This window comes from Perca flavescens, chromosome 16, assembly GCF_004354835.1.
Source record: "Perca flavescens isolate YP-PL-M2 chromosome 16, PFLA_1.0, whole genome shotgun sequence".
NCBI lineage: Eukaryota > Metazoa > Chordata > Actinopteri > Perciformes > Percidae > Perca > Perca flavescens.
In genome coordinates, this window is record NC_041346.1 from 27,084,895 (window position 1) to 27,112,750 (window position 27,856).

At 42.5% G+C, this 27,856-nt stretch overlaps 1 protein-coding gene across 1 annotated transcript in view; it reads right to left on the reverse strand.

Annotated features, from left to right (window-relative positions):
* The window catches only part of adamts6 (ADAM metallopeptidase with thrombospondin type 1 motif, 6), a 65,563-nt gene that overhangs the window by 24,939 nt on the left and 12,768 nt on the right, over positions 1-27,856 (reverse strand). Inside the window, exons 8-14 of the mRNA XM_028602616.1 lie at positions 27,789-27,832; positions 24,491-24,596; positions 22,751-22,897; positions 15,011-15,152; positions 9,823-9,930; positions 6,096-6,241; positions 4,033-4,096 (exon numbers count right to left, since the gene is read on the reverse strand). Of these exons, the coding sequence (XP_028458417.1) occupies positions 4,033-4,096; positions 6,096-6,241; positions 9,823-9,930; positions 15,011-15,152; positions 22,751-22,897; positions 24,491-24,596; positions 27,789-27,832 (757 nt within the window). The remainder of the gene's footprint in view (positions 1-4,032; positions 4,097-6,095; positions 6,242-9,822; positions 9,931-15,010; positions 15,153-22,750; positions 22,898-24,490; positions 24,597-27,788; positions 27,833-27,856) is intronic.

The window sequence follows — 27,856 nt, forward strand, 5'->3', positions numbered from 1 at the left end:
CGGATACTCACGCAGAAATGATGTAGCGCTGCATAAAAGACTTGCTCCCTATAATGTTTAATGGTTGTGATATAAAAATCACGGGGGCTGGAAGCTGTTGCTGTTTTCTTTTGTTGTTATTGACATGGACATTATTTTCTATCAGACTTTAAGTATTAAAAACAGTTGCAGAGTAAAGCAATACAGACGTTTCGAATCAATTTGCTATTAAACTGCCAGCATTACCAAGCAATGCTTATGTAACTTTGACAACATGGACTTGATGTTTGCTGTGATGGATTACACAACTCAAACGAGTTTTAAGAGTCTGCCAATTGATTTTCATTATGGAAGAAATTAATGGAAACCGATGGATAACTGGAACGATCGGGGAAAAAAAACACCCATAAATCTAGAAATCTGTTGCATGCATTTTAAAAAATGTCAGAAAAAAGTACATGATTTGTAGCAAAGGAGCTAAAACTTGCAAGCAGCACGCTGGTCCTTTAAGAGCTTAAGATGCAGGCTAGCATGACCATCATCTGCGACAACCATTTCTTCATTCTGGGAAGTGTTTATATGCATAGACAGCATCATTATTAACAACTGGACAAAGACTGCATAAGATGTCGCATTTAATTTTCGGACACTAAAACAGACTTGCTTCTTGGAACACCGAATTGAGAACGGTGTGTTTTGCATTGCGAGGGTTTTTGCTTTGTTTTCATGAGTGAATGTTGCTCCAGTAAGAGGGAGTAAGAAAAAAAAAGTGTAAAGAAACACTTTATTTCTATTATTAATTATATTCCAAGGCATATTACTTTCCCCCAGGACAAATAAAAGCTCTCGGGTCAAAGTTGTATTTCACATGCTGAAAGTGTTCCCCGTCGGAGCCGACCACGGGGGAAGGCTGAGCCACTTTGATTGCCACTCAAGTGTTTTGCCAATATGGCAGCTTTAAACTTGCACATTAAACATGCAGATTTAGTCAGAAGAGACAGAATAATATTATTACAACTGTGTTGAAGTGACAACACAGTGCCAAATTAGATCGACATGTTTCCATCACGTGTTTCTTCAAGGATCACCGTTATCGATTAACCTGTTGATTATGTTTCGACAACAGTATAGATGAATCATTTGTTTTCTATTAAATGTCAGAAAATAGTTAATAATAACAAAGAGAAAAGCAGCAAGTCGCGCAGTGGAGCAATGTTTGTTCCCGTCAGTCGGCCTCCCCGAGTTGGTCCAAAAACTTCCTCGGGACACGCCGAAGCCACACCGACTTGAGCGTACGTTCTGCGCGAGACGTAATACGTCTCCGTAACAGCAAATCTGTATTGTCGCCCAAAAAAATCAAAACCGGCAGCTGATTGGACGAGCGCGTCACATGGGTCTGGCTTCTCCCGAATTTTACAACCGGGCACAATGGCGGCTTCGTTCGGAAATACGATCTCATATTTTACGAAGATAGTTCTAGTTAGTATAGTATAGATAGTTTCTGAAAACATTTTAAGCGAGAAACAGGCCGTGCAGTTGCTGAACCTGTCTTCATTTCAGATCGACAAAAGGTCAGTTTAAAAGATTTTCGTCCGATTTTAAGAAGCGTTAGTCAGGCTCATCCCGCTCATCATTTCCGGGTTAGCGCTCCACCAATCAGATTGGCCATTGTGTCCGACTGCCCGCCTTCCGATTCAACATGTCAAATCGGCCCAAATGAACGCCGACGGCTCCTCCGATTGACAACCGGCACGGAACACACCGGACAGGCTCGAGTCACCGACGATAATCGGGTTGGCGTGTCAGCGCCTGAAGACAACTAATTGCTGTAGTATAATACTAAATTGCTGGAGTGTCCCTTTTAATGTCAACTATAAGCTGCATCTCTGACCGTGTACAAGGCTAATGGGCTTGCACCCAAACAGAAAAGTGATTCCATTTTCAATAGCTTCTGCATGGAGCCTTGTGCTAATGGGAGCAGCTTTACAATATAAAGTAACCTCCCACAGGACGGACGTAGTAGCAACAGGAACGGACTGGGAGGCACCCATTAACAAATAATATGTGACCGCTGATCGATGTGATAATAGCTGGGATATAAGCATCAAGTTATGAATGTAAGTGTGTGTGTGATTATTTGTCATTGTATCTACATCTACATCCGCATCCACACACACACACACACACACACACACACACACACACACACACACACACACATTTCCCTAGACAAGATGTGGTCAGTGTGATGAAATAGCGGTTGGGGATGTTGTTTGTTTTCCAAAGAAAATACTCAGCGCTTGCTCTGAGCTGTTATTTTTAAGACTTGCGGTTAAATGTCCACCAGGGCCCTAACTATTTCAATTTTCACCTTCTGAAAAAAAAGCCCACCTAGAAATAATTGAACAGAGATCTCAACTTGCAGCCATGTTAAATATTTGTTTAAAGTTTTGCTCCAGACCTAAAAAGAAAAAAAGCTCTGTGAATTGCTTTTCATAAAATATACGCTCTGAAACTGTCATCAGCGTTGGCTCAAGTCAAATGTCACAAACAATATGTGAACTATTAAGTAACGAGGAGAAGAGTGAACCCAAAACGTTACAGGGGAATACTGATTCACTGCCTGTGAGTTTTTAATTATCGGTCCTGTGTTCCAGGAAGAAAACATGTCAGAAAACTGAAGGGAACAGTTGTGATGTTTTGAAGTGGGTTTGTATGAGGTACTTATCCATAGTCAGTGTGAAATGAACGCGAGAGTTGGTGGTCTGCCGCTGCCTCTATTGCTCCCATGTTCAGCGAGGTGAAATTACTGTTTTGGTCAAAGGAGTCTGGGGGCTTTGACGATATAAGTCGTACAGGGCTGTCTGAAAGCAAGGTAAAGCGGGGAAAATAACTATAGCGAACACTTAAAGTGCCCATATTATGAAACAAATCACTTTTTCTGGGATTTGGGGTGTTATTTTGTGTCTCTGGTGCTTCCACGCGCATACAAACTTTGAAAAAACTCCATCCATGCTGTTTTGAGTGAGATACGGTTTCTGAATGTGTCCTGCCTTCAGTCTCCGGGTGAGCTGGTCAAAATCTACACGGCTTTCTACGTCACAAGCCGAAACGAGCTGGCTAACTGCAACCGTTAGCATGCTAGCGTTAGCGTGCTAGCTAACGCTAGCATGCTACCTCATTCCCAATAGCAAAGCACTGCTACAACACACACAAGTTCACCATAATCTACAAAAGAACTACTTACATGTGCGCCCTCATTTAGAAGTCTCCCGGCTAATCCTGCCTTGTAACTGACCGAAGTTGGAGAAACAGCCTTTCTTTTACTGTCTATGGAGCTAGCTAGCTGACATGATCTACATCTGAGCTACTGCGCATGTGCGAGTGCAATCAAAGATAGTACAGAAGAAGAAGAAGAAAAGAGGTCTCACTCTGTAGCTAAAACAGAGACCAGGTGAAAAGAGAGAGATCTGCAGCAGTGATAGAGAGCTGTGCAGTACAACAAAAATATGGTGTTTTTTGAAAATTAAACCATGTAAACCTATTCTGGTACAACCTTAAAATACAATTATGAACCTGAAAATGAGCATAATATAATATAAACTGATATTTTTAGGTGTCTAAAATCCGTCTATCTGCAGCCAACATCCACAGCCGTACATTGCTTATCTTCCGTGTCGGTATTGCTGCCTGCTTCTCCAAACTGGGGGCGGGCCGACTACTGTAGCTAACACACTGACGTACGACCCCAATTCAAAAAATCTGAACTATCCTAATAAAGGCGGTGCAGTGCTCCTAGCTAAGATGCTCCTTATAAAGCCTTTCCAAAGAGAACACGCTCTTCAGGAGAAACATATGGAGGTTCAGCAGTCGTGCTGTAACAGGCCAAATCTATCCCAGGTCAGGATGCCTCAACTATCTCAGTCCCCTTTAAAAATCAGAGCAGAGCATCCATCAAGAGGACAGTTTAGTTTCCAGGTCGCGTGTGTACTTTGCTTTAAATACCAAGCAGACAAGAGTGAAACAGGGAGGCAAAGAAATGAAGACACTCACATCGGTGTTACAAGATCTGTAACGTTTCCTCTCTCCGAGACAGTACTTTCCTCCTCCAGACGGGCTGAGAGACACAGGAGAAGGGAATGAGTGGGGAACTGAAGAGTGAGAGGACACACTTCAACACATCAAGCACCATAAATCACAAAACTCTTCAAAGAAATCATATTCGGTGATTTAAGGGACTACATTTTGGTGAATACGGGTCTTAAAACAGGCTTAAAAAAAACCTCTCTGCCAGACGACAAAGTGTGTTTGTGTGTCTTTGCTGAGAACGTGTGCCAATGATTCATTCATGAAATTCAAGCTGCTCTAAGAGCTCTTAAGTGTGACATGACATTTAGATTCGGGGGAAGAGAGAGACTAAAGTCTGGGACCTCAGAACGAGTCCCTACATCTACCACATCTACTACATCTGTGAGAGGGTTTGTTTTTCTTCTCTTATCATCTCTGTCCTTCTTCTCACCTTCATTAGCCTCCCTTTCCTCCACGTCTAGTTCCACTTCATTTACAAAGTGAGACACGCTCTGTAATGAATGTGTTGGAGGCTAGTCTGGCTGGGTTTTCTCTGCCTGCCTCTTCTTTGCACCGACGCCTGAGCGGCAGCGATCACCTTACACAGGTGTTCCACATTATGCCGGTGCTTTCTCCTCTTCCCCCTTCTTTCCCCCCTTTTATTCCTTCCCTCCGGTTCACCCTGGCCCTTTCACGTGTCTTCCCATGACGCATCTGACGTAATATCTAGCTTCCAAAAACAAAGGAATGCCACGATGGAAGAAGGATAAAGATCCCTAAACGTCCACTTGTCAGACAATAGATGCAACGGACACCGATTTTTGTCTCGTGAGGACACACGAGAGGCCTGAAAACAAAACTGCATAGCCCTATAATCTGCAGAAGAGAGCGAGCTGTGTCTTAACTGATTGCACATGCTACATCAGTCCATCTCAAAAAGCATGAGAACATACCTCTGTTCTCAGTTACATTAGAAGATAGTGCTGTCCAACCTTGAATGAACCCTGTTCTGGTGATTTTATGTCTGTGTTTTTACAGCGAGACTAGAAGAAGTAGCATAAACTTCCTACTCGCTACTGCGTCACTTAGTCTGGTTTACGGTGGCTAATGTTGGCAATCTTCAGGTAAATACTGCGGCGTTAAAGACGTTACGGAGTCACTTCACTGACTTTATGACTCTTCTTTACTTGTGCTACTGTTACAGTCTATGTTGGAGTCTTTGCATTTAGAATTGTTTTATAGGGGGCGCCTGGTTAGCTCACCTGGTTGAGCATGCGCTCCATGTAAGAGGCTCAGTCCTTCTCACAGAGGCCGCGGGTTCTCCAACCTGCGGCCCTTTGCTGCATGTATTCCCCTCTCTCTCTCTCCCACTTTCCTTACTTAATCTGTCCTATCAATAAAGGCAATAAAAGCCATAAAGAAATCTAAAATCAAAAATAAATGTCATATTTGATGTCTTGTTGCTGTCTTCCAGCAAAAATATGTAATTCTAAAACAGGTAAGCCGGGACGTTTTTAGCCTAGCTTAGCCTAAAGACTGGAAACAGGATGTAATGATACCATTTGATGGGCTCTTTAAAGCTCTATGTGACAAACTATGTGTACTGGATCAGGAAACACATGCAGGAATATTGTTTTTTAATCATTTCTGTTCATTAGAAACAATGAAAGCATCACTTCCTGTTTGGCTTTACAGTTTTGCAACACTGTATAGTCCATTACACTGTCCATATATCACAATAGTCGGTTCTGACCAGGCATAAGTTCATTGAAAATGCTTGGTCACATCCTTTAGGAGTGTACGATCATCGCATAGAGCTGTAAAGAAAAAAACACTAGCCACTGGCAATTTCTTTTCCCCAAGGAAAGAGGCATTTCCTTGGAAATATTTTACTAATAATTTGCCTCAGAGACTAACTAGCTCTCTCCCACTCAAGTATAACATGCAACCACACAGCATACACATGTGCACACACACACAAACACACACCTGTAGGCAGGACCTGGATGTGTGTGTTCAGCTTGCTGTGGCTTACTTTGCCTACTTACGCTGGGCTGTCACAGTGCCTCATGGAGGAGGATACACCGCCCCCACAGGTCCTGCTGCACTCCCCCCACGTGGACCAGGGCCCCCAGCCTCCGTCCACACTCTGAGGCCAGGTACCGAACGCAACACACTCCCCCTGGTAGCACCACTGGCCCGGGAGGAGCCGAAACACAGACAGCAGAGAGAGGGAAACTTTGGTTATCAGGCTGTAGAGTTGAATCATTTCTTTACAACAAAAACACTAAGACACGTTAACGATTGTTTTAGAGTCTACAGTTAACAACACAGAATACCTAAGTGTCACTTTTACAGTTTTCCAACAGTTTTGAGCTCACAATAAATGTATGTGCATCTGTGTACACTGAAATGTAGACTATACAGAATCTGACTGATGACGTTTTTTCTTCAATAGCGTATTCGCTCCGTCACACTTTAAGAACTGGTGATTACATTACTCAACCTACAATTTTATTTCCACATTATTCCTGTTATTTCTCCTCTCTTACCTGTCATTTTAGTTTATTTTCTTTTTGCTGTCCTGCTTTTCTCATCGTTGAGGTTAGTTGCTGTCAGATGATTGTCTCAATTTAGGTTTAATTCAACATTTGGGGGGGGGGATATGTGTTTATTTGCTTGCTTTTCCATTTCGTCTCATTACAGCGAGACTAAGAAATAACACGACCGTCCTATTACAAATGAAATGTGAATATGAATTCATAAGCAGTTAAAGAAATATTTGCTCACTCGATCCCACACAAGTTAGTCTGGTGTGACTTACTCCTAACTTACTCTGGTTTACGGCGGCTAATGTTAGTGTAAAAACATTGAATCTCATTTAACGTACATTTTAATGTCTTATATGTATAACGGTAACGCGCATGTAAATGTTTGTGCTTTTGGGGGGAGTAGTTATAAATATAACTACTTCTTTTGCGAACAACAGTGACAGTGCAAAGTGTCCTAAACTCCTGTCATCACTGTCATGTGGTCTTGTTGTGACTGTGATACCATCGTGCCCGTACAGAGATCAAAACCTTGATTAATAAGCAACTTCCGATATAGCTGGAGACACTGCGTTGATGTACTGGGCAGATGGATGGATGAATTAGCATTTTTACATTTCTGTTCATGAACAGACAAAACAGCCAAGATACGTCTTGTAAAGAAGATTCTTCCTAGTTGGTCGTAAAATGTGATCTTGTGGCCGGGTTAGCTCAGTTGGTTGAGCAGGCGCACATATACGGAGGTGTATGCCTTGACGCAAACGGTCCAGGGTTCAAGTCCGACCTGTGAAGATTTCCTGCACATCTTCCCCTTCTCTCTCTCCCCTTTCACATCTAGCTGTTCTTTCCATTAAAGGCTGAAATGCCCCCCAAAAAAAATCTTAAAAATGATGTTCTTATAATTCTCTTGAACACATTCTTAACGTTAACAGAACCGTTTCGTAAACTGGTTTAGCCTTTTTTTTGTATTCTTGTTGAATGTTTCCAGAGTACTGTGAGGTGTTTTCAGAGGCAGGTGAGGGATCGAAGGCACCACGCTGTGTTGTTCAAGAGTGCTTTAAGCCTCGCGCTAAGCTCCTCACAGCTCCAGAGGGCAGAGGGGATCAGAGACGGCCCTCTGTCCCTCCAACTGCATCAGTAAGTTAAGATCGACTAAAGAGAGAGGGGACGATCAAGGGTGAGGGCTACATTGAGCCAAGGGTGTCAGACTGGGGGTGGAAAGGGCACTACGTACCCAGGGCCCTCATGTTAGGAGGGCCCAAAGAGATGCTCGAATGAATAGCTGTGGACGTGGAGAGGGGCCCATAGAGAAAGCCTTTCTTACAGGCCCAGAATTTTGTGCTACGCCCCTGCGTTGGGCCCTTGAAGAGAGAGGAGAGAGGGGACGGGGAGGTGGGGAGGTGGGGGAGAAGGGAAGGGAAAAAACTGACCGGCAGCACTCGGAAAGTAAAAATTCCTCCATTGGTTAGTTTCTGTCTCTCTCCCGCCTCCCTCTCCCCCAGTCTCTCTCTCCCTCTCTCTCCCCCTGCTCCTGTTGGAAGGGCCTCTCTCCATTACACTGGGTGAGAAATGGCTGACATACATATTCCTTTGAAGCTTTCCCCCGGCAGGGGCAGACAGGGTATGCCACTGGCTCTCCTAAAGCTGCATCAAAAGCTGTTCCAAAGCCCCCCAGGCTCAACCTGGGGCCCCCTGTGTTGTCCAGGACCCTGTCCGTGGGCCCCGGTCCTCAAAGGCTCCACTGAGCTAATGGTAATCGACGGTGACAGCTCGTGACACTCTCCTATTCTTCCCTTTTAGACCTCGGACCATCCGGTGACAATGGCTGCCGTAATCCGTGTTAAAACTGTCTCCCCTAACCTGGCTGGCATCAACAGTGGGCCGATGACCTAAAGCATGGCCTGCTTGTGTGTGTGTGTGTGTGTGTGTGTGTGTGTGTGTGTGTGTGTGTGTGTGTGTGTGTGTGTGTGCGTACGTGCGTGCATGCGTGTGTATTGCATGAGTACACAGTTAGGGAACGGTTTAGAGTAGAATAGATGCCAGTTGAGGCAGCGAGGTAGCGCTAGCCGCTGAGGTTCATTTCTGCACACAGAGGAGGCTATTAAAGTAGTCATTTCACATCACCAGGTACTGAACCAGGTACTAATGTGTGTGTAATGGTTAAAGGGCCAGTTCCCCCACTTCACAGTTTTCTCACTTACCTCTACGGTAGTCACGCAGATAGTTTTGGTTACATTTTATTTGAAAAAAGCTGTCTTTGCTTGCCTTAACCAAAATATATTGGAGGTGAATTAAATCTCACGTTGGTGCTCGCTGCATGGAATAATACCTCAACGGCAACGTATTTCCAGAAACAAAGTCCTAGTTTCTCTGGATAATGCTGAGGGAGATCTCAAGAGATGTAATGGGGAATGTTTCTTCGGTAGAAAGTGGTGCCGCTGAAAAGTGTTTACAGCGAGGTCTGTTGATTATCCAGCGAAAATGTTTAATCAAAGCCGCCCAAAATTAATTATTTTAATGGGAACACTATCAGTGGATTTGCTCACAGAAAAAAGAAATCTTCCAAGTCCTAATGCCCCTGTGTCAAATATGTATTTATTTATTTTTATTTTTCTCTTTCTGTAAAACATATACATATATATATATATATATATATATATATATATATATATATATATATATATATATATATATATATATATATACAAATAATCCCTACTGTCATTATACTTGCAAAAATGTGGGACCTGGGGTTGGGGGTGCAAATGTAAGAAAAATAAGCTCTTTATCTTTATGTTTATTGTAACTTTTCCTGTGGAATCAATAAAAACATGAAAAAAATATATATATAACTATATATAACTCATCTTATATGACTCATCTTGCACAGACATGTATCCAATCGAATGTGATTTATGGCAACTTGTTAACCCCATCCATCATATTTAAGAGAAGCTGACTGTTAGCTTGTGGCTTCGTAGTAGCTAGCAGAGATATCATGGGTCAGAGGTGTGTGTCTGGATGTCTGTTGGCAAAAACTGTGTTTACATTTCCAAAGATTGAGATCTAATTTTCTAATTTCTCCCTCATCCTCCTCCTGATCTAACAACGTTAAAACCTCACTTATCCCGAGATACCACTCAGATTAAGTGAGAAAACATGTTTTCTTTTTGGTAATTTGGGTGAATCTTTAAATGTATATTGAAAGAAATATTGGATGACTTACCCCTTTCTCAATGCTGCCAGTCTGGCACAGGGTCCCCTCGGCAGCAGGGATACTGTTGGTTACACAGCGGTTGCTTTTGCTAAGGCACCAGAGCTCTCTACACACTTCCTAGGAAAGAAGGCAAAAGCAAGTTGGTCAGAATAAATCAATTCAGCAGACTAGGGGGTGGATCGCTGATTAACTGTGAGGATGATTTATCAGTAGCCTTTGGTGGTATTTTCCTCCCAGTGTTTTTCTTCTCCACTCTGACAGAGAAAAACGAACACATGGAAACTCATCTATAAATCTGAATGATTCCAGATCAAATCAGAGGATGAGAGGAGTTGATGAGACCACATCGGGGCTGCTGAGAGGCATCTAACTTTAAGAGCCCATATGCTTTGGATCATAGTGCATCTTGAGCAATACGCCAAGGGGTCATCGGGTGCTGTTAATGTTCTCTTATGAGAAATGAAGAGTCAGCTGGATCAACACCACGAACGCTTGCTCACGTTCACCTCAGGACCACACGGGACCGTGACATCAGTTCAAGAAATCCAATTTCTGCTTCTTAGGGGAAATCAAGAGTGAGCAATAGGCCTCCCAAGTCTTAGATAAAGACGACTTGTAGGCCTAACAAATATCTTTAGTATTACTGAGTGGTCTGAATAAACATCTCCGTCTTCTCCTCCTCCTCCTCCTCCTCCTCCTCCTCCTCCTCGCTCTTCAACTCTGGAGCGTAAGGATAACCCATTTAGATTACTAAAGGAAGGGAGTCTTTGTGAGAGAGATAGTGGGTAGACAGCACTAAGTTGCCCCCAAATAAATAAAACCATAAAGTGAACACATGTTACAAGGACAGCTCTGCACAACCTTGCATTAGATTTCCCATTAAACCAAGCTGGGTAGCCCCGTGTCTCCACTTCAAAGGCTTTTTACAGGACAATTGTGTACGGCAGAAGAGCAGGCTCATGAAAAAGAGTTACGATCCGGCGCATAGATTCTGACCCCTGGGGTCAGTAAATATGCCACGGCCCCGCAGCTCCCTGAGCCTATGCAGTTTAAATAAAGCGCCAAACTGCCACTCTCTGGTTGCAGCGGCTCCCCTCTGCCAGCTGGTTTCAATAAGCCGCCTCGCTGCTCCATTCACTATCTCGGACCCCCCCTAAAAGGTGAGCGGCACGGGCTTTAAAGAACATGGATGTGGGCCTGATGGATTTACGCAATGAGAGAACAAGCAGACGATAAAAATAAAAAAAGGGCAGGGGCGCTCGGTAAGGGCCTCGCTAATATAGCCATCAAAGGTTGTTTGTTTTCATATCTTCAGCTTCCTGTGTCTCGTATAGTGTCCGTGTTGGTAGCTTTGAGGCACAGACTTACTGCGAAGTGGGAACGAGTGCTGAAACCAAATTATTAACTCCCTCTTGAGGTCTGTGTTACTTTACCCACCTCTGATGCAGTCTTGCGCTGTGATTTAAAGTCTGTGAGGCCCCCGCGGGTTCCTTAAGAGTGTTGAATACAGCTGAACCACGTAAAGGTGTCATCGGCCATATTTAGTGAAATACTGCTCCACATCAGGAGTTCACAACCTCTTTTGGTTATGACTCCTAAATACAAAGCAACAGTTGTGAGCAATTGAAGATTTATTTTCCCTCCTTGGATTATTTGAATTGACTTGATTTAATCCAACGTTGTCAGATTTTAATTTACAAAATAATCCAATCTGAACCTCAAACCCACCCAACCATCATTAAAGTAGGCTAATTATCTTCACCAAGTTTTTTAAAGCCAAGTCTTCACTTACATAGACACGTGTTATTGTCTATGTATTAAATCTATCTCCATTTTAGTTTGGTTATATTGTCTTGTCATCATAATGTGTGCATTATTTGCCTGTTTTGTGTGCTATCGTTTTAAAAAAAATCATCGTTTTTATCATAGAGATACAACAAAAATAATAAACAAGAAGAATAGCAAAAACAGAAATTATTGTGTAAGCATGTTAACATTTGTTAATTAGCATTAAATACAAAGTACAGCTAAGGTTGATGGGAATGTCATTACCTTTGCAGGTACAGTATTTGGTCATATACCAAAGTATTAGACATGTAGCCTAACTTATCATTTGGGGTAAAAGAGCAAGAAAAGTATGAAAAATAAACTTAATTTTATGCAGCAGAATTTAGTTTTTTAGTTGTTGTTTTTTCCCTAACCCGATAATTATCTCGCGACCCTTTGTATGGTCCGGACCCCATGATTGGGAACCAATGCTCTACTTTGTTAAACCCAGTTGAACGGGACACAGCAGGTCATGTTTGGTTTCCATCCTGTCCTGAAGATGAATGAATGTGGTGCAGATTTGTGGCCAGAGTTTTAGAGTTTTCTGTGGTTGAAAACATAACAAATCATTGTGTTATCTTACAGTCTAAACCAAACATGCTTTAGTGAAATATTAAAACTACAATATGACATTATTTATTGTAATATCAGAGATAAACTAAAATATGCTTCCCTTCCTTTCCCGTCGCTGTTTTCGTTTGCAGGACAAAATGATAAGAAAATACAACAAATACTCATCCAAATGTGGAAAAGTTCAAGAGCCTTGGCTTCAGAAACCAGACTCTTCCACTCATTAGACCTTTTATCCATTTCTGTGGTCTGTCCTGTAAGCCGTCGCGGAGGGCATCTCTTTCCCAGATGGCTGTGTGAAATAGATCTGATTGTCAGATGAAAAAACTCCAATCCAGCTCTTTTAAATCCGTGGTGGAATCCAATCTGCTCATAGATGTGTCTTTCATGCTGATCTAAAACCACAATTATGAGCTTAGCAGCCACAAAAACAGGGCTTGATTTGATAAGCTGCTGTCTTTCAATGAAATGAAATAACTCTATGGTCTCAGCTAATCTCTGTCTCCTTTTTTTTCCCAATATTTACGTCGTGCAAAACAATATCAGGGTATTGTTCATTCAATCTTTGAAGATTCTTTCAACCTCTCTTTTAACCGCGTGGTTGTTCCTTGTCTTTCACTGCCCGTGTCACTTTATGTACTGAGGTTTTCTCATTACTCTGGCAGGGGGTGGGTGAACCATTATTAATCATTATCATTACAGACTTTAAGATGAGGGCAGTGTTGACTTCAATCCTTCATCTCTTTGTCTGGGACGTTTATAGATCAAAAAGAAGAATAAGGCAGCGTGTGGAAAGACACCTCTGGAGCAGCTCTAGTCATCGTACAATAATAAAACAATTTCTTCCTCACGTTTACCTCCCTTTAATCTCAGCTGGGAAATATGAACTTGAAGACAACTGTAATCATCTAAGTAAAGACTGAACAGGCTGTAGCTGTACATCAACACCTCTTATTAAACGTGCAAAAAACAGAACTATAACAGAAATCGAAATGGAGCTTGTTGCTTCTGTTCGTCTCCGTTTTTGCATTTTGACTGAATTTATATAGCACTTTTACACGACAACTTATACCCTCCTGAGACTCACCCCATTGACTGATGTCCACTGTAGTGGACATTTGAGTTTCTTTCCTCTCCTTGGAATCTTTTGTGCAAGTCTCTTTCCTGCTGTACTGTACAGAGGACATCCTGGGCTTTTCGGTGATGTGTTATTTGATTGGCTGGGAGGCCGGGAACCGCCTCTATCTTTCAATCCAAAATGGACAGCATAGGAATATAAGCACATTTTATGGAAAGATAAGAGATGAGTCAAATATTGTTTGTCTATGGTTTTGTTACTATGATAATCATATATTTTCTTGTTCATTAAGGTGTTAGGAATCATATATTGAGTTCTGATAGAAACTACATTATGTATCTTTTGAAAAATTTGCCATTTTATGAATGTCAATTATAGTGAACATCAGGACTATCTTCATGTAAATAATGACTCCACATCTACCAAATTTGTCTGTTTTCGTACTCAAATGATCCTGTTGTCCACTACAGTGGACATTCTTTAAGTAAATAAAAATAAAAATAAATTATATTGTAGGATGTTTTTTTAACCTTAAACAGGTATGGAAACACAAAAAAATATGATTAGGAAAACATTTTTTTTCCTTGGTTCTTATACATTTTTTAAGGCAGTTTTTGCCAAAGTGCGTTACAGTTAGCCACACTCGAGGCGGATTGACAAGCAGCATGTCACAGAGAGAGGGGGGAGACGCGATATAATTTAAATATGGGGATAATGACGCACATTTTCAGGTATTCATGGTGTTGCACTCAGTTGTTCACATCAAAGATGACGAAAATGGCTGTGTAAAAAATGTAAAAAGAAAGCTAGAGAGGAGTTAAAACCTGGGCTCCTCTATCAGCTCTACACAGCTGACCAATCAGGCGAAAAATGGGCGTGGATGTCCAATTGCTTGTTTGTAGAAAGTTATAGAAATGGCTGACTTTACAAAGAGAGCTATACGACTGTCAGACATGCAGTTCTGACCGGATATACTGGCCCCATATTGGGAGGAGGTCCATATGGAAATTAAAAGTTGGTCTGAAGTGTCTAATGTCCCTTTCACACAATGCACTGCGATCCTGAAGTTATCTAACTGAACTTATCCTGAGGAGCTGTATGTGAGAACATTAAACAGACTTTACCCTGCAAGCTCCAGAGTACAAAGTCTGTGTAATGTCCGATTGAGCCCATGTGCGAATAGAGCGGGTCACTGTTTGGCCATTGGCCCTTATAAAATTCCTTAAAGCCAAGGTGACGTTGTCAAAGTCTGACCAAGATTCTCAAGAGAAATATTTGGCAAAACGGATTAATCAAGTATCAAATTTTTTGCAGGTTAATTTTCTGTCGATCAATTAATCCTTGAAGGTCTTATGATTTCTAAAGAGATTACTGGACGTCTGCTCTCAATGGACATTAAAGATCCTGACACCACGGAAAAGAAGGAGATCAGCTGACTGCAACAGTGTGTGTGCATGAGGTCCGTGAGTTTTGGGTCGTTACTGCTAAAAGGACGGGATGCTATTTGTGTTCATATCCAAATAATATACTTGTTTACATCCCTGCTATCCACTCTCCTTCCCAAGTAAAGTCCAGTCCTGCATGGGCAATGCCACTGTGAAAATGCACGGTTGTGAACTTATAAAACTAGAGTTTAATGAGCTGCTCTAGTTAAAACATGTAACAGGGATCCCCTTTGGGTCGGTGAGAAGAGGACAAGATGAAAAGATGCTGGTTTCTTACCCCATACTTGCATTGGCGTGAGGAGGTTCCATACTGGAAGCGACACTGCTCGTCTGCATCGTACACCTGCCCCGGGGCCACTGTTGGGTACAGGAAGTCTCGTTTCAGAGGTTCATTGTCCAGACACGTCCCCCGACCTGAGCTGTCAAAAAAACAAACCTACAATAGGATTGTTTCTTACACAAAGAAACGTTTCTACACTTGGCTGATGGGAGAGTTAGAAATGCCAAGATTGGATGATTAAATCCCCTCCCCCACCCCCTTCTCTTTAAAACATTGACTGGTATTGTTTGACTCGTTTCATTTTACCACCAAAACAACCATTGTAGGAAGCTTGTCAGAGATCTCAAATGACATGTAGTTAATGCTGATAACACACATCAACACCTCCTCATCAAAGGGGGCGTTGAAGCACAAGCCGAGAGATTTTACCAGAGGCTTTAGAGGGCCAAGTCTCTTAAAAGAGCAGCCTCTCTCCGGTTATATGGCTCCGTACTCCCTTATTCCGTATGTCACTGCTTAAACTGAATCCACAGAAGAGCCAATAAAATAACAGAGCAGGGAAAGGACGAGAAAAATCTGGAGTGAGCTATGGGTCATATGTCCAGGCCTAGGATTATGTTTAGTCTGTTTTGTCAGATAGAAATTATGTGCGCTCACAAAGGAAGAAAACACACACACACACACATACACACACACACACACACACACACACACACACACACACACAGAACTGTTTTGTATTGTAGTAGCTTAAAAATAAAAAAAAATACTTCAGCCAAGGAGCACACAAACTTTCTTTTGTCGGTGTGTCTGTTCATTCTGGGTTGAGATGCTGAGCTGTGGATGGATGGTGATGGTGCAGTGGATATGACACATGCCTTTGGTGTGGGAGATCTGGGTTCTATTCCCACTGCGATACATCAACCAATGTGTCCCTGAGCAAGACACTTAACCCCTAGTTGCTCCAGAGGCGTGCAACCTCTGACATATGTAGCAACTGTAAGAATACAGCCGAGAAGAACAGTTTACATTTCAAGTTCTTGTATTCCTTGTACTCCAGGGGGGCACTTGTGCAGTTGCCAGGGTAAATGGAATGATTGTTGTTTTTTGCTAATTTCAAGAAATTCAAATTGTTGTTTTTCATTGGAACTACATTCTAACGAACAAATAGTCCGTAGAAAAATAGTTGATGATGTGTTCTGTATTATTTAGAGTCTGGGACACTGGTTCTTGATGATGATGAAATTGCTCTGAGCACCACAAACATCTAATCACCTTTTATGATGTACTGGGAAGACGGCGGCAGACATTTCAGAGGAAGAGATCTTAAAAACTAAACAAATTAAATTACTCTGCTTGGCTGAACATACCACCAAAATTTGAGAAAACAACGTAATTTCCAGGCTGTATTGAGAGGGCAAACGTCCACCTTTTAATACATCTCCCTCAGGATTGTGATGCACCAGCTATTCCTTTCTACGTTCTTAGTAACTACCAGGTTGTTGCAAACTAAATAAGATTGTACATTAAAGTAATAGTATTACATTTTGGAAAATACTTGTTTGCTTGTTTGTATGAGAAGAGAAGCTTAGCATAAAGCTTAGCATAAAGACTGGAAAGGGGCGAAATTGCTAGCCTGCCAGTGTCTAGAGATAAAAAATCACTAAAGTGCGTTAATTAACCTGACATCTGTAAGAAGTCACTAGTTTGTTTTTAATGTTTTCTAATATAGTGATCTCTGCTTATTAAACACTAGGCAAAGTTTGAACTTATGAACAGCGGGTGCAACAGTCTCCCATCGAAGCACAATTTGAAGTGAATTTTTAATGTTGACGATCAACATGTTTTAAGATTGTCAACATGCCGTTTGTTTTCCTCCAAGAGTAGCAAATAAAACATGTATTTGAAGTGTTTAAAGGACAATTCCGGCGCAAAATGTACCTAGGGGTTAATAACATACGTGTACCGAGTCGACCGTTCTCCGGGTTATGTTTTCATGCTAATCGAATGTGACCAGTTTTAGGGCAAACCGCTAATTAGCTTATAACGCTAGTCGTCGGGGCCACGCAAAAGTATAAAGAAATCTGTATTTCTACACCACTAACAAGGCTCAAAAAAGCACCACACTTCCACGGTAGCATAATGAGGGTCCCTACATGTAAACCGAAGCATTGATAACTTTATAAGTGTACAGACAGTTTATTAAAAAGATAGTTTATAAAGACTGTACCTTCAAGTATACAGGCAGGCGCCATCTTGGGAAAACAGTCATGACCAGTCGAACCACGAACACTGTGCAACTAGTAACCAGTAACATAGCTCAAGCACGGCCATGGAAGTGTGGTGCTATTTTGAGCCTTGTTAGTGGTATAGAAATAGCAATTTCTTTTTACTTTACCCGTGTCCCGACGACTAGCGTTATAAGCTAATTAGCGGTTTGCCCTAAAACTGGTCAAATTTGATTAGCATGAAAACATATCCCAGAGAACGGTCGACTCAGTGCCCACATGTTATTAACCCCTAGGTTCATTTTGTGCCGGAATTGTCCTTTAAGTGTTCTAGATTCTTCCCTCTTTCTTCCTCTCTCCATCCTCTGTTCTCAGTTACTGAATGGAATAATCCCATTTCTTGGCTCTTGTTCCTCGGAGGGACCCTCTCATCATGGGGAGAGAGAGACAAGTAGGTCTCTGATGTTCCCAGTCTCCCTGTGCGCTGAGTCAAGCCTCACTATTTATTGGTTTGGAGAGAGACAAAATAGTCAAAGTTTAAACATACAGGCTATTATTTGACATTGTCGCAAAGGCTTCCTGTCCAGTGGATTCAGCCAAATTCATTATGCTGAGCGGAAATATCCTCTAATAGGCTAGAACATCAGCCACCCCTGAACTCTGACACCAGTCGTTCATGTAGATAATAGCAGCGTGATTAAATCAGTCTAACCTGACAATTATCGTAAGGCACAATTCACAAGAGTCTCATATCAAATGTAACAGATTTATATGTGGTCTCTGAGAGTTTAATAAACCCAAACAGCCTGCCTTTTAGACATTTACAACAAACTGGCATGCAGACTCGGGAGAATAAACTATGACTGAACTGTGAGTGCATTCATAAACCATTCCTAAAAATCCCAAACAAAGCACCACATATTGCTCCAGCAAGACGGTGAATCTAGGCCAACACCACAGCCAAAGTTGTTTACTTGGCTAGGAGAAGCATGCGCGATATCCAAAACACTGATTGAGGGAGAGAAAGGGAGGATAATTGCAGTTTACAGACAGAAAAGCTTTTGTAAGGAATATAAAAGCTAGGCAATAAAACCAAAATGAAAAGAAAAAAACTCAAGAAACAGTCTGATACTCGAAGGGGTGTAATATATGCAGAGCAATACATTGATTCAGCTCAAAAAACAAGAAAAACAACTTTGTCTCTTTTTTTTTTTGTTAGAGCACAGCTCTGGTGATCCTCAGCAACTCGAGCCAGAACTGGACAGAAACCCGACGCAGCAGCAGAGAAGTGGCTCTTTGTGTCCCAGTTGGAAGCTGGCACATAATACTGTCATCTCTGTCACAAGTGCTGTTCACTGACCCTCCTCTAACAGCTTTCAGCCGGAAACATCATCTGACAACCAAGGCAGCTATTATCAGCTTTCTTGGAGGGCCTCGCTAACTAAACATGAATACACAAACAGACACACACGCAAGCATGCATACGCACACACACACACACACACACACACACACACACACACACACACTGCAGACAGAGCATCCAACCGATTCTACACCACAAGGCAGTCCCTCCAGAAAAACACGATTATGTGATCGCATAATTCAATGCATAATCAGCCAAAGTCCGCATATTTATGCGGGGGGACGCATTTTTCCAAATACGCTGCACCTTCGCCGCTTAAATTGCCGGTTTCCGCGCAAAATATGCGGGGCTTGCATGATTTCATAATACCCGCATTTTCGTTGCAAAAAAGTCACATATATCTTAGCAGAAAGTTGAAAAATGTTGCGTTTACTTCACACAAGAGCAGCCATTTTCCCCTGTTAACTGAAAGTTATGAAGTGACGTAATGACGCCACGTGAACATCATCGAAAAGCAGGGTGTTTGCAAGTTTCCGCAATTTTTCCAAGTTCCCGCAATTTCATCGCATAAAATTGCATAAATATCCCGCATATTCCATGGCATTTTTTAAGAAAACGTGCCGCATAATCAAGGATTTTTGCCCGCAACAATCACAAAAAAACTCTGCATCTTTCTGGAAGGACTGACAAGGTTTGATATTAGGATTTGCAAGCAGCATTCAGGTCTTAGTGATGAGCAATTAAACTGAACTGAGGAGAGAGAAGTCCTCTATAGAAAGATGGAAAAGGGAGGATTCTGTTGTGTGAAAAGCAGCTACAAATTGAGATATTTGCAATCCCCTCTGGAAGGCTTAAATAAATATGCTCCATTATCCAGAGTGCAATAAAAGAGCACACTTTGAATGTGTTCTTTATGTTTCTGTTGCACAATGCTTTTCCACCATACTCAAATAGGATCAAGCATAACAAACACAGACTGGCATACACATACATGCACATTGTTATGCACAAGCATGCATATTAGGACAGCAGGGCAATGAGTATCGAGGGCCATACTGCCTTTGTTCAAGCTCCCTTAACAAGCACGTTACATTGAAGTGTCCCTTAGAGATATTCAGATAGGACTGAGCTAAAAAGGTGAAACTGACCCTGGCCTGTGTAAGTCAAACAAAAAAAAAAACGTCCCTGTTTGAATCTGAAGTTTCCTTTCTACGTGTCCTCTGCGATCAGGGAACCAATGCTGCTGTAACAGATAAAGCCTATTCAAGTAGAACAGAAGTCCTACTTGACTACAGTATGAGTCCCTTTGAGACAGTGATGCTGCCATTGTGTTCTGCGTCCTCGAGGTTTTAGGATTATGAACCCTTACGAATCTCATTGTGGAACCACTTCTTTTGTCTTCTGCACCTCTACGAGATCCTGTTGTTGTTTTGTTTAAACTAGTCTGCTTCTTTAAAGGTACACTGTGTAGGAATTTCTCCCATATAGCGGTGAAATTGGACTTTGCATTCAAACGAATAGTGCTCTCTAGCGCTTCGCTTTTTCAAATGCGTGTTGCAACTACCGTAGCCGTTATGTACCAACAAGCTATGACAACATGTTTTCCAATTTTTGCTTTTTTGGCGACGAGGATTCCTTATCCTGTGGCTCGGCATAAGTATGATCCTCCATTATGAACTAAAGAGCAGTGCAGGCTTTCAAATTTGCCGGGGCGGTGACAAGCGCCTCTCGCTGATCTCCTTCTCCGTTTCAGCTGGTTTCAGTCACGTGACGCTGGCTCTGACCAAAAACATGCTGTGGATTAGCTAGACAGGTCGGCTACTGCTCTATGTCCCTCTCAGCCATTATAGTTTTTCAAAATGGCGGAACAACATGGAAGCCTTGCCCGTCCAATGTAAATACAGATAAGAAATTATTCTCTTACGAGGATAAGTCAGATCATTGGCAGAGGTCATTTTACACCAATGAGGACATATTTATGAATAAAGACATTGATTTTAGCTTAAAGCACTACACAGTGCACCTTTAAGAGCAGTTATACCTGCTTTAACTGATATTTTTGGCAACCTGGATGCAACAAACTGCAAACAGAACACTGGCATATTATCACCTTATACATTTTATATGAAAAACTTGTTAGCAAACAGTTGCCTATAGTATTTTCACATCCAACAGCAATATTATCATTCATTTGGAGTCTTTTTCAGGCCCCCTGATACATTTAAGTCCAATATTCCCTCTTCTTTTAGCTCTGTTTTTGGGATTTACCAACTCCTGAGGGAAATATCTGGCTTTTTAACTGCTAAATGCTCCACTATGTTGTTTTTGTTTCCGCTTCAACAACTGCCTACTGGAAATAAGGTTGATGAGAGCCATGAGAGTCAACCAAAACAGTCAGCTGAAAAAAAAACCTCTGTAGCTGGAAAGCAGAGTTAGGTGAACCCTTTCACATTAGAAATAGTCATTTCATCCATTATTAATAAACAAAATATTGATTAGAGCTGCTTTAAGGGCACCATGATTCACTCAGAGCCATATCTGGAACGCTACTTCTGTTTCTATTGTAAAGTTTGTGCTCCACAGAGTCAACATGGCTCTTTGCAGTAGTTTACAGCTACCCTGCCACTTCTGCAAACAGGCCACTTTTGGCTGTTTGTTTCATCAAGGATAAATAGTGAGAGGACCTTTTCATTGCTGCAAAATGTTACATTCTGTAATGGTTAAAGAAGAATGTTTGTTGTCTACGGGGCAGCGGGAACAATCCTGACCACTTTCTGATTGTAATTCCTACTCAATGAAGCTGTTTCTCAACAGTGACCCAGCCCGCCCAGAGCTCAGGCTGGTGGAGTGAATGTCAGCCTTCAATTCACAGCTGCCAGCAGTCCCAAAGTGGAATCTATCAGAGACTTCAGTTTTTTTGACCACAATAACTCTTATGTTCATTGTTTGACGGGGAACTTCACAGATTTTACACCTCAGAGTCTGTTTACAGGTGTCAAGGAGAACTACTCTACATGTGAAAAAGTTATTTAAAAGCCTTTTGTGTCTCCAGATGGAGCTGCAAACAGTCTGATGAATTCCCTCGAGCGACGTCATTTGAGTCCAAACATTTGGGGGTGTGGAGTTACAAAGAAGGGATCTTACCAGACCTCTAAAGCCTGCTCCTTATCTCTGCTGCAGGCTAGAGGCTTGAGGGTTATATTAGCTGCTACTAGCACAAGACACCCGAATCTCTGACTTGCAGTGGAGTTGCATTGTGGTTAATGTAGCCGCCTGGTTTTGTAAAGGAAGACAAATGTATAGAATAAAAAGATATCACTGGTTCTGCTGCATCGATGTCTGACAATTTTATGAGAGTGCAATACTTCATGGATTCAGGGATACTGTCCTGGATAGAATGGATTGTCGTCATTAGTGTGAATCCTAAAGCGAAAGCTTGAACTTTTATTATTCCTCTGTTTGCTTGAGGTCAGTAAAGCTGCTCATTCAGACACCTCCTCTATCTAAAAGCAACTTCAACTTAATGTACCCACGACAAGCAGGGATCAGGGTAGTAGCTCATTTCATACAGTCCTGTTCACTGCCAGACTCTAAAGGCCAGCTCCAGATGTTTTGTCTGGCCTTCTCTAAACCTGTTTTTTTTTTTTACCATGCCAGGCTGGCATTACTCAGCCAGCAATTGCTCATTCTGCCAAACGTCACCGCTTTACTCCTCAGTTTATTTGTGCACTTCAAGTTGTTCTCTTCTTTGACCTATCCACAAAACAGTGGAGCAGCGGTTATGAAGACAGCTGGCCTACACATCACCACCGCGCACCACATGAGCTCTAACATCCCCAGCCTTGTGGTGCAAGGATGCAAGGGTGGAAGGCACCCGGTTATCATACACAGCCACAAGGAGGTCTGGCAGGAGTCTTGGTGATGAAATGGATGTGAATAAGCAGGGAAGGACTTGCATAGAATACAGACTAGCGGGTCACCACAAGGGCCAGCCGGTGGCAGCGGGTTGTAAAGAGAGTGTGAGCTGGAAAACAGGCATGCACCATTTTTCTCTACTGCGCACACACACACACACACACACACACACACACACACACACACACACAGAGACAGTCCAACAGGGAGCAACTATCATCCACTTACTCAAGAAAGCTGGTGATGTAGTCTTTGCTGCAGGCGGACCAGGAGAAAGGGTTGGTGTTGGCTGTTATATGAGCAGCCATCAGCTTGGCTGTCTCGTGGCCTTTGGTACCGCAGGAATTCCCGATCCCATCGTGGTTCATCCCAAAACTGAAACAATTCAATTCAATTTCATTTATAGTTTCAAATCATAACAGAAGTTAGACACTTTAGAGATAGAATAGGTCTAGACCACACTCTATAATTGACAGAGACAGTGGATGGCCATCTGACGTGACCGGTTGGGAGAGGGGGAGAGAGAGAGAGAAAAGACTAAATAAAAACTTGAATTAAGTTCAGCTGGGTACAATGCTCATCAGTAACCAGTGGTCTAAAAGGGACCCTGTCTTTGGGAGTTTCCTACACAGTTCAGATGGGGTGAGAGTGGACAGTTAGGTTGCTGGCTGGAGGATGTCTCCCTCAGTGACTCTGGCTGTAAAGATGGAGCTCTGTCGCTCCAAAAAACAGCTGTGTGGAGGTCAAGGGTCAAACCCTGTCTGGAGCTTCGGCACGAACAAAAAAAAAGTTCTAATGACCACTCTGATGCCTGCCTGTCAATCAGCGGCTGCAGGTCTGAGCAGGCCGTGAAGGGAGTGTCACCGCCGACTGGAGCTTTCGATCAATCGCTGCACCAGAGAACACAGAGAGATCCAAAAAACCCAAACAGCTCCTAACCTTGTGGTCTGTTATAAAAGCTGCTCAAGAATTTATTTTGCACTGAGGGATGAAAATAAATCATTTTAACAATTATTTTCTTTTTTTTTTTAAACCTTATCTGTCTGGATATCATTTGGGGGGAAAATCTCACGTTACCACAGGATGTCAAAGCTTACTTTTCCTTACAGTCCAGGACAAATCAGGTCTAATGTATATAACAACCCCGACCACATCGCACAGCCTGAACTTGTTTTTCTAAGGCTGGCGTTTATGACATTTTACCCTACTCTGGAAATAAATCAGCCCGGTTGAAACCCTGCTGCAGTGGGTTTTTTTTTTATACATCCTCTAGAAGCAGAGACTATTTTTACAACTGCCCCACAACAGAAGCAGACACGAGACATAATAAAGGAAATCACCATCTTGCTGAACTCTCTTGAGAGGGATACGTAGACTAATACATCATCATTATTTTGCTTTATATTCAGGAAGAAAAAGCCAGAGGTATGTGGAAGCTGACATTTGCATGGGGAAATATGTGGAGATACAGTTTTAAGAAGTCTGCACGGGGAGAGAAAAAAAGGCTACATACAGGTCTGGTGAACTCCAGTGGTAAGTATTGTTTGTTTAAGAGCAATTATTAGAGCACACACAGTTGTGGACGTGATAAAAGATTTTGATATCATCTGAAGCAAAAGAAGGAATTCCATACGCAACAACCAAGTGCAACACTTTAAATATCTTCCAGGAGAGACGCTCTAAAAATGTGCACTGTTATTCCCATATTTAATCTCCAAATTCATTGATTAAGGCATTATAATTCTCAAGAAAAACAAGTGGCAGACTATCTGCATATGGCTTGTTTGACTGGTCCAAATCACTGTTAATTCAATTTGGACAAAAACTGAATCTGGAGGGGATCTTTAAGCATGAATCAGTTCGTCTTGCATGGGACCCATCGACTTTGTCCCACCACTGCCATTCGCATCAGAGTGTAATATCAAATTTTACATTTTCTATTAGGATCTTAAAAGTCTTAAAACTCACTTGTGGCCGATCTCGTGCGCGATGGTGAAAGCAGAACCAAGGCCGATGTCTTCATTGATGCTGCAACTCCTCTCCGGCTCGCACATTCCAGCCACTGAGGCCAAGCCTAGACACACATACACACAGACACACACACACACACACACACACACCAGACAAACATACAAACATACAAACACAGGGTCAAGACGAAGCATTCTTAGGAGTCATGGTGATAAAATTGGGATTCCACACGTACGGTCTGCTATTAACCACGAGGAGTTCCGTTTAGCATCACCGGCTAGACGTCTCTTTTTCAAATTTCATTTCTTGCAAACTACAGACCACTGCTGGAAAATGTCTAGACAAGGGTTAGATTTATACTTTTCAATTCATGTAACAAGGGATCCCCTAAAACGCGAGCCAAGGAAGGGAATATAAGAACACCAACACCGAACGCCACCAGAAACCTGTCAGAAAATATTGATGTTTTCCTCGTTTCAAAACTATCGGTGAACAAGGGAGAGGGGGAGTGAGAAAGGGAGTGGACGAGAGGGTGTTTAAAGTTGAAACCGCTCCACAATCCAGGTGTGGCAGGTCCTTTTTTCCTAAAGCCTGACAGGTCAGATCGGGAGACAGGAGGCAATTCTTCACAGATTACATCTACAGGTGACTGGAGAGTGGATCATATGACAGCGCAAAGCAGGTGTGTGTGTGTGTGTGTGTGTGTGTGTGTGTGTGTGTGTGTGTGTGTGTGTGTTGGGGATGTGCATTAATGTGTGTGAAGCAAAGAGCAGTTGTTTAGTCACGTTGTTTTAAATGCTGCTCAAGTCATTAAAACACAGACATTTAAAAAAACAGCAACAATTCTTTCTGAACAGTGCCACTGATTGATACTCTGGATAATCTCCAGACCTCACTACTCAATTCACTATAGCTGTCCTCGAATAAAGAAATTCGAAGTTGACTAATACTCGATTTTGTCAACTAATCGGGTAGTTGATTTAATCGACAGATTAGAGAAACTGAGTTTCTCCACAAAGAATCATGCAATAGCACCACTTTAAATATTGTGTTTATCAGAGATGTGCTCATAAGTTTCTTGGAAAAACATCATCCAGCATGAAAAAAGCATAAAAAAATGACCATTCGACTAAAGAAGTCTTAGTCGACTAAGGCCAAAACAACCAATTATTCAACTAATTGACTAAGAGAGGGCAGCGCTACAAGTGTCCATCCAAATTTGAACCAAATTTCCAGAAAATCTGCCGCAGAAAATACGAATTAATGCACGTTTCTATCCACTTCTGCTATGCGAGTTGGACTTTTTGGCGCTAATTCTCCAGTCAGTGCCATTAAACCACTGCAGAAGAAGAGAATGCAACGAGTTGACGTAGCTAAAGGAGCTCCAATCAAACCTCAAAATGTTATAGTTCATCCTCTAAGTGTGCTTCCATCGCATTTTGCTTTTATCGCTACACCAATTTTTCCACCTACATTTTTACCAAATTCCAGCATCTTCACTAATGTTTTTTTTTATAAAAACACATAAAAACCGGTGGATGGAAACCCATTTACTGTCAGCTGTTTTCAATAGTAGCTTCTTTCTACTGAGGAGGAGGCTGATATTTCTCAACCCGGGCAAATAAAACTCTGACTGAATTGCTCGATACAACAAGGGGTAAGTATGATTTTTTTTTTTTTTTTATTTGGGTAGACTGACCCTTTAAATTCATCTCAAGCTCTCAACAGACACAGTTTTGCAACTCGCAGTCAAAAAGTGATATCGACAAATGTGACACATCTGCATTTGCGAGTGGCCTGCAACGATCAGGTTGTGGTGGTCAGCACTGCTTCAGATTTCCTGTATAGTTTGCACGAACTCCCGGCCTCCCTGCTAAAAGTGGCATGGCTTTTGTATCCTCTTTACTAAGAGGCTAAACAAGAATAGACTCGCAAATCAGGAGGCCACTGAAGCCATTACTGCAGGGAAAGAGGGAGCCTGAAGGTGAAGAAAGAAAGAGGAGAGGGAGGGAAAGGAAGGAGGGTGGCTACTCTACGATTAGTTTAAGAATGTGTGTGAGAGAGAGTAAAGTGAATGTGTGTGTGTATGTGTGTGTGTGTGTGTGTGTGTGTGTGTGTGTGTGTGTGTGTGTGTGTGTGTGTGTGTGTGTGTGTCGTGGGTGAGCGCAAACACACACACACACACACACACACCCTGCATTGCAAGTTGTTTTCTTAACACCGGGGTGGACTGTGCATTATCTCCAGCCCCGTGATTACTCAGCGACCCTAAAGGCCAGTGATCTGACCCGGGAGCATGATCCCCGAGAGGAGAGGGGGGAGAGGAGGGGAGGTGGAGAGGAGAGGGGGAGTTGGGGGGAGCCAAGCAGATGCCAGTGCAATTAAAGCGACCGGGGAATGTGACGAATGCGGTCAATCTGTCAAACCACCCCTGAAGTCACAATATTACCTCCAAGATATACTGTGGTGCCTGCGGGGCCTTTACAAAGATAAGATGGGGAGAGAAGGGCTGGGCGGGTGCAAGGTTTGGAGTGGGAAGAGGGGTTGAAGAGGAGAGGGAGGGAGAGAGAGAGAGAGAGAGAGAGAGAGAGAGAGAGAAAGAGAGAGAGAGAGAGAGAGAGGTGGAGGGGGGGTCTCTGCCACTGCTTGCTGTCCTTTTCCCACCCCCAATACCATCACACCCAGCATATCACCCACTCGATCTCCCTCGTGCATACTCTAACACTCCTTATAATTGTCCCTTCCGCCTTCCATTTTCCTTTCTTCTCTATCTCCTCTTTCTGTCCCTACTCTCTCCTCTTTATCTCTCTCCCCCCACCCCACCCCCTCAAGTCTCCTTCCTCTGCTTCCCAACACATACCTTTTCCTTACTCTCTCAACCCCCGGTGGAAGTGTAAACACCTTAGACAAACTGAGGTTAGAGGCGGAGGAGAGAGACCGAGCGGTTTAATGAACTGGAGGCCGTGTGAGGAGGAGACCACGGCTGTCCAGGTTCAGGGCTCACGGCCTCAGCTGACTGAGGGGAGTTGCCGAGGAGCTATAATAACACAAGTGAAAACATCCTTCTCATTATGTCTCACAGGAGCCGTCTGGTGTTTTTCTAAAAAAGGATACTGCGAAGGTTGCTAAATAAGGTTTGTGTGAGGACACGTTGAAGGCCGAACGTGAAAATGAAAACCCCTCCAGAGGGAGATCCAAAGAATCATATAGTCAACAATCAGCCATGATCACCAATGTGGCAAAGAAAACACACGGAACACACAAAACATACACAGATCTGCTTTAGTTCACTCACCTAAGGTACCACAGGGTTTGTTCTTGTAGGTGCAGATGTCATACCTAAGGACGGGCACAAAAAAAACA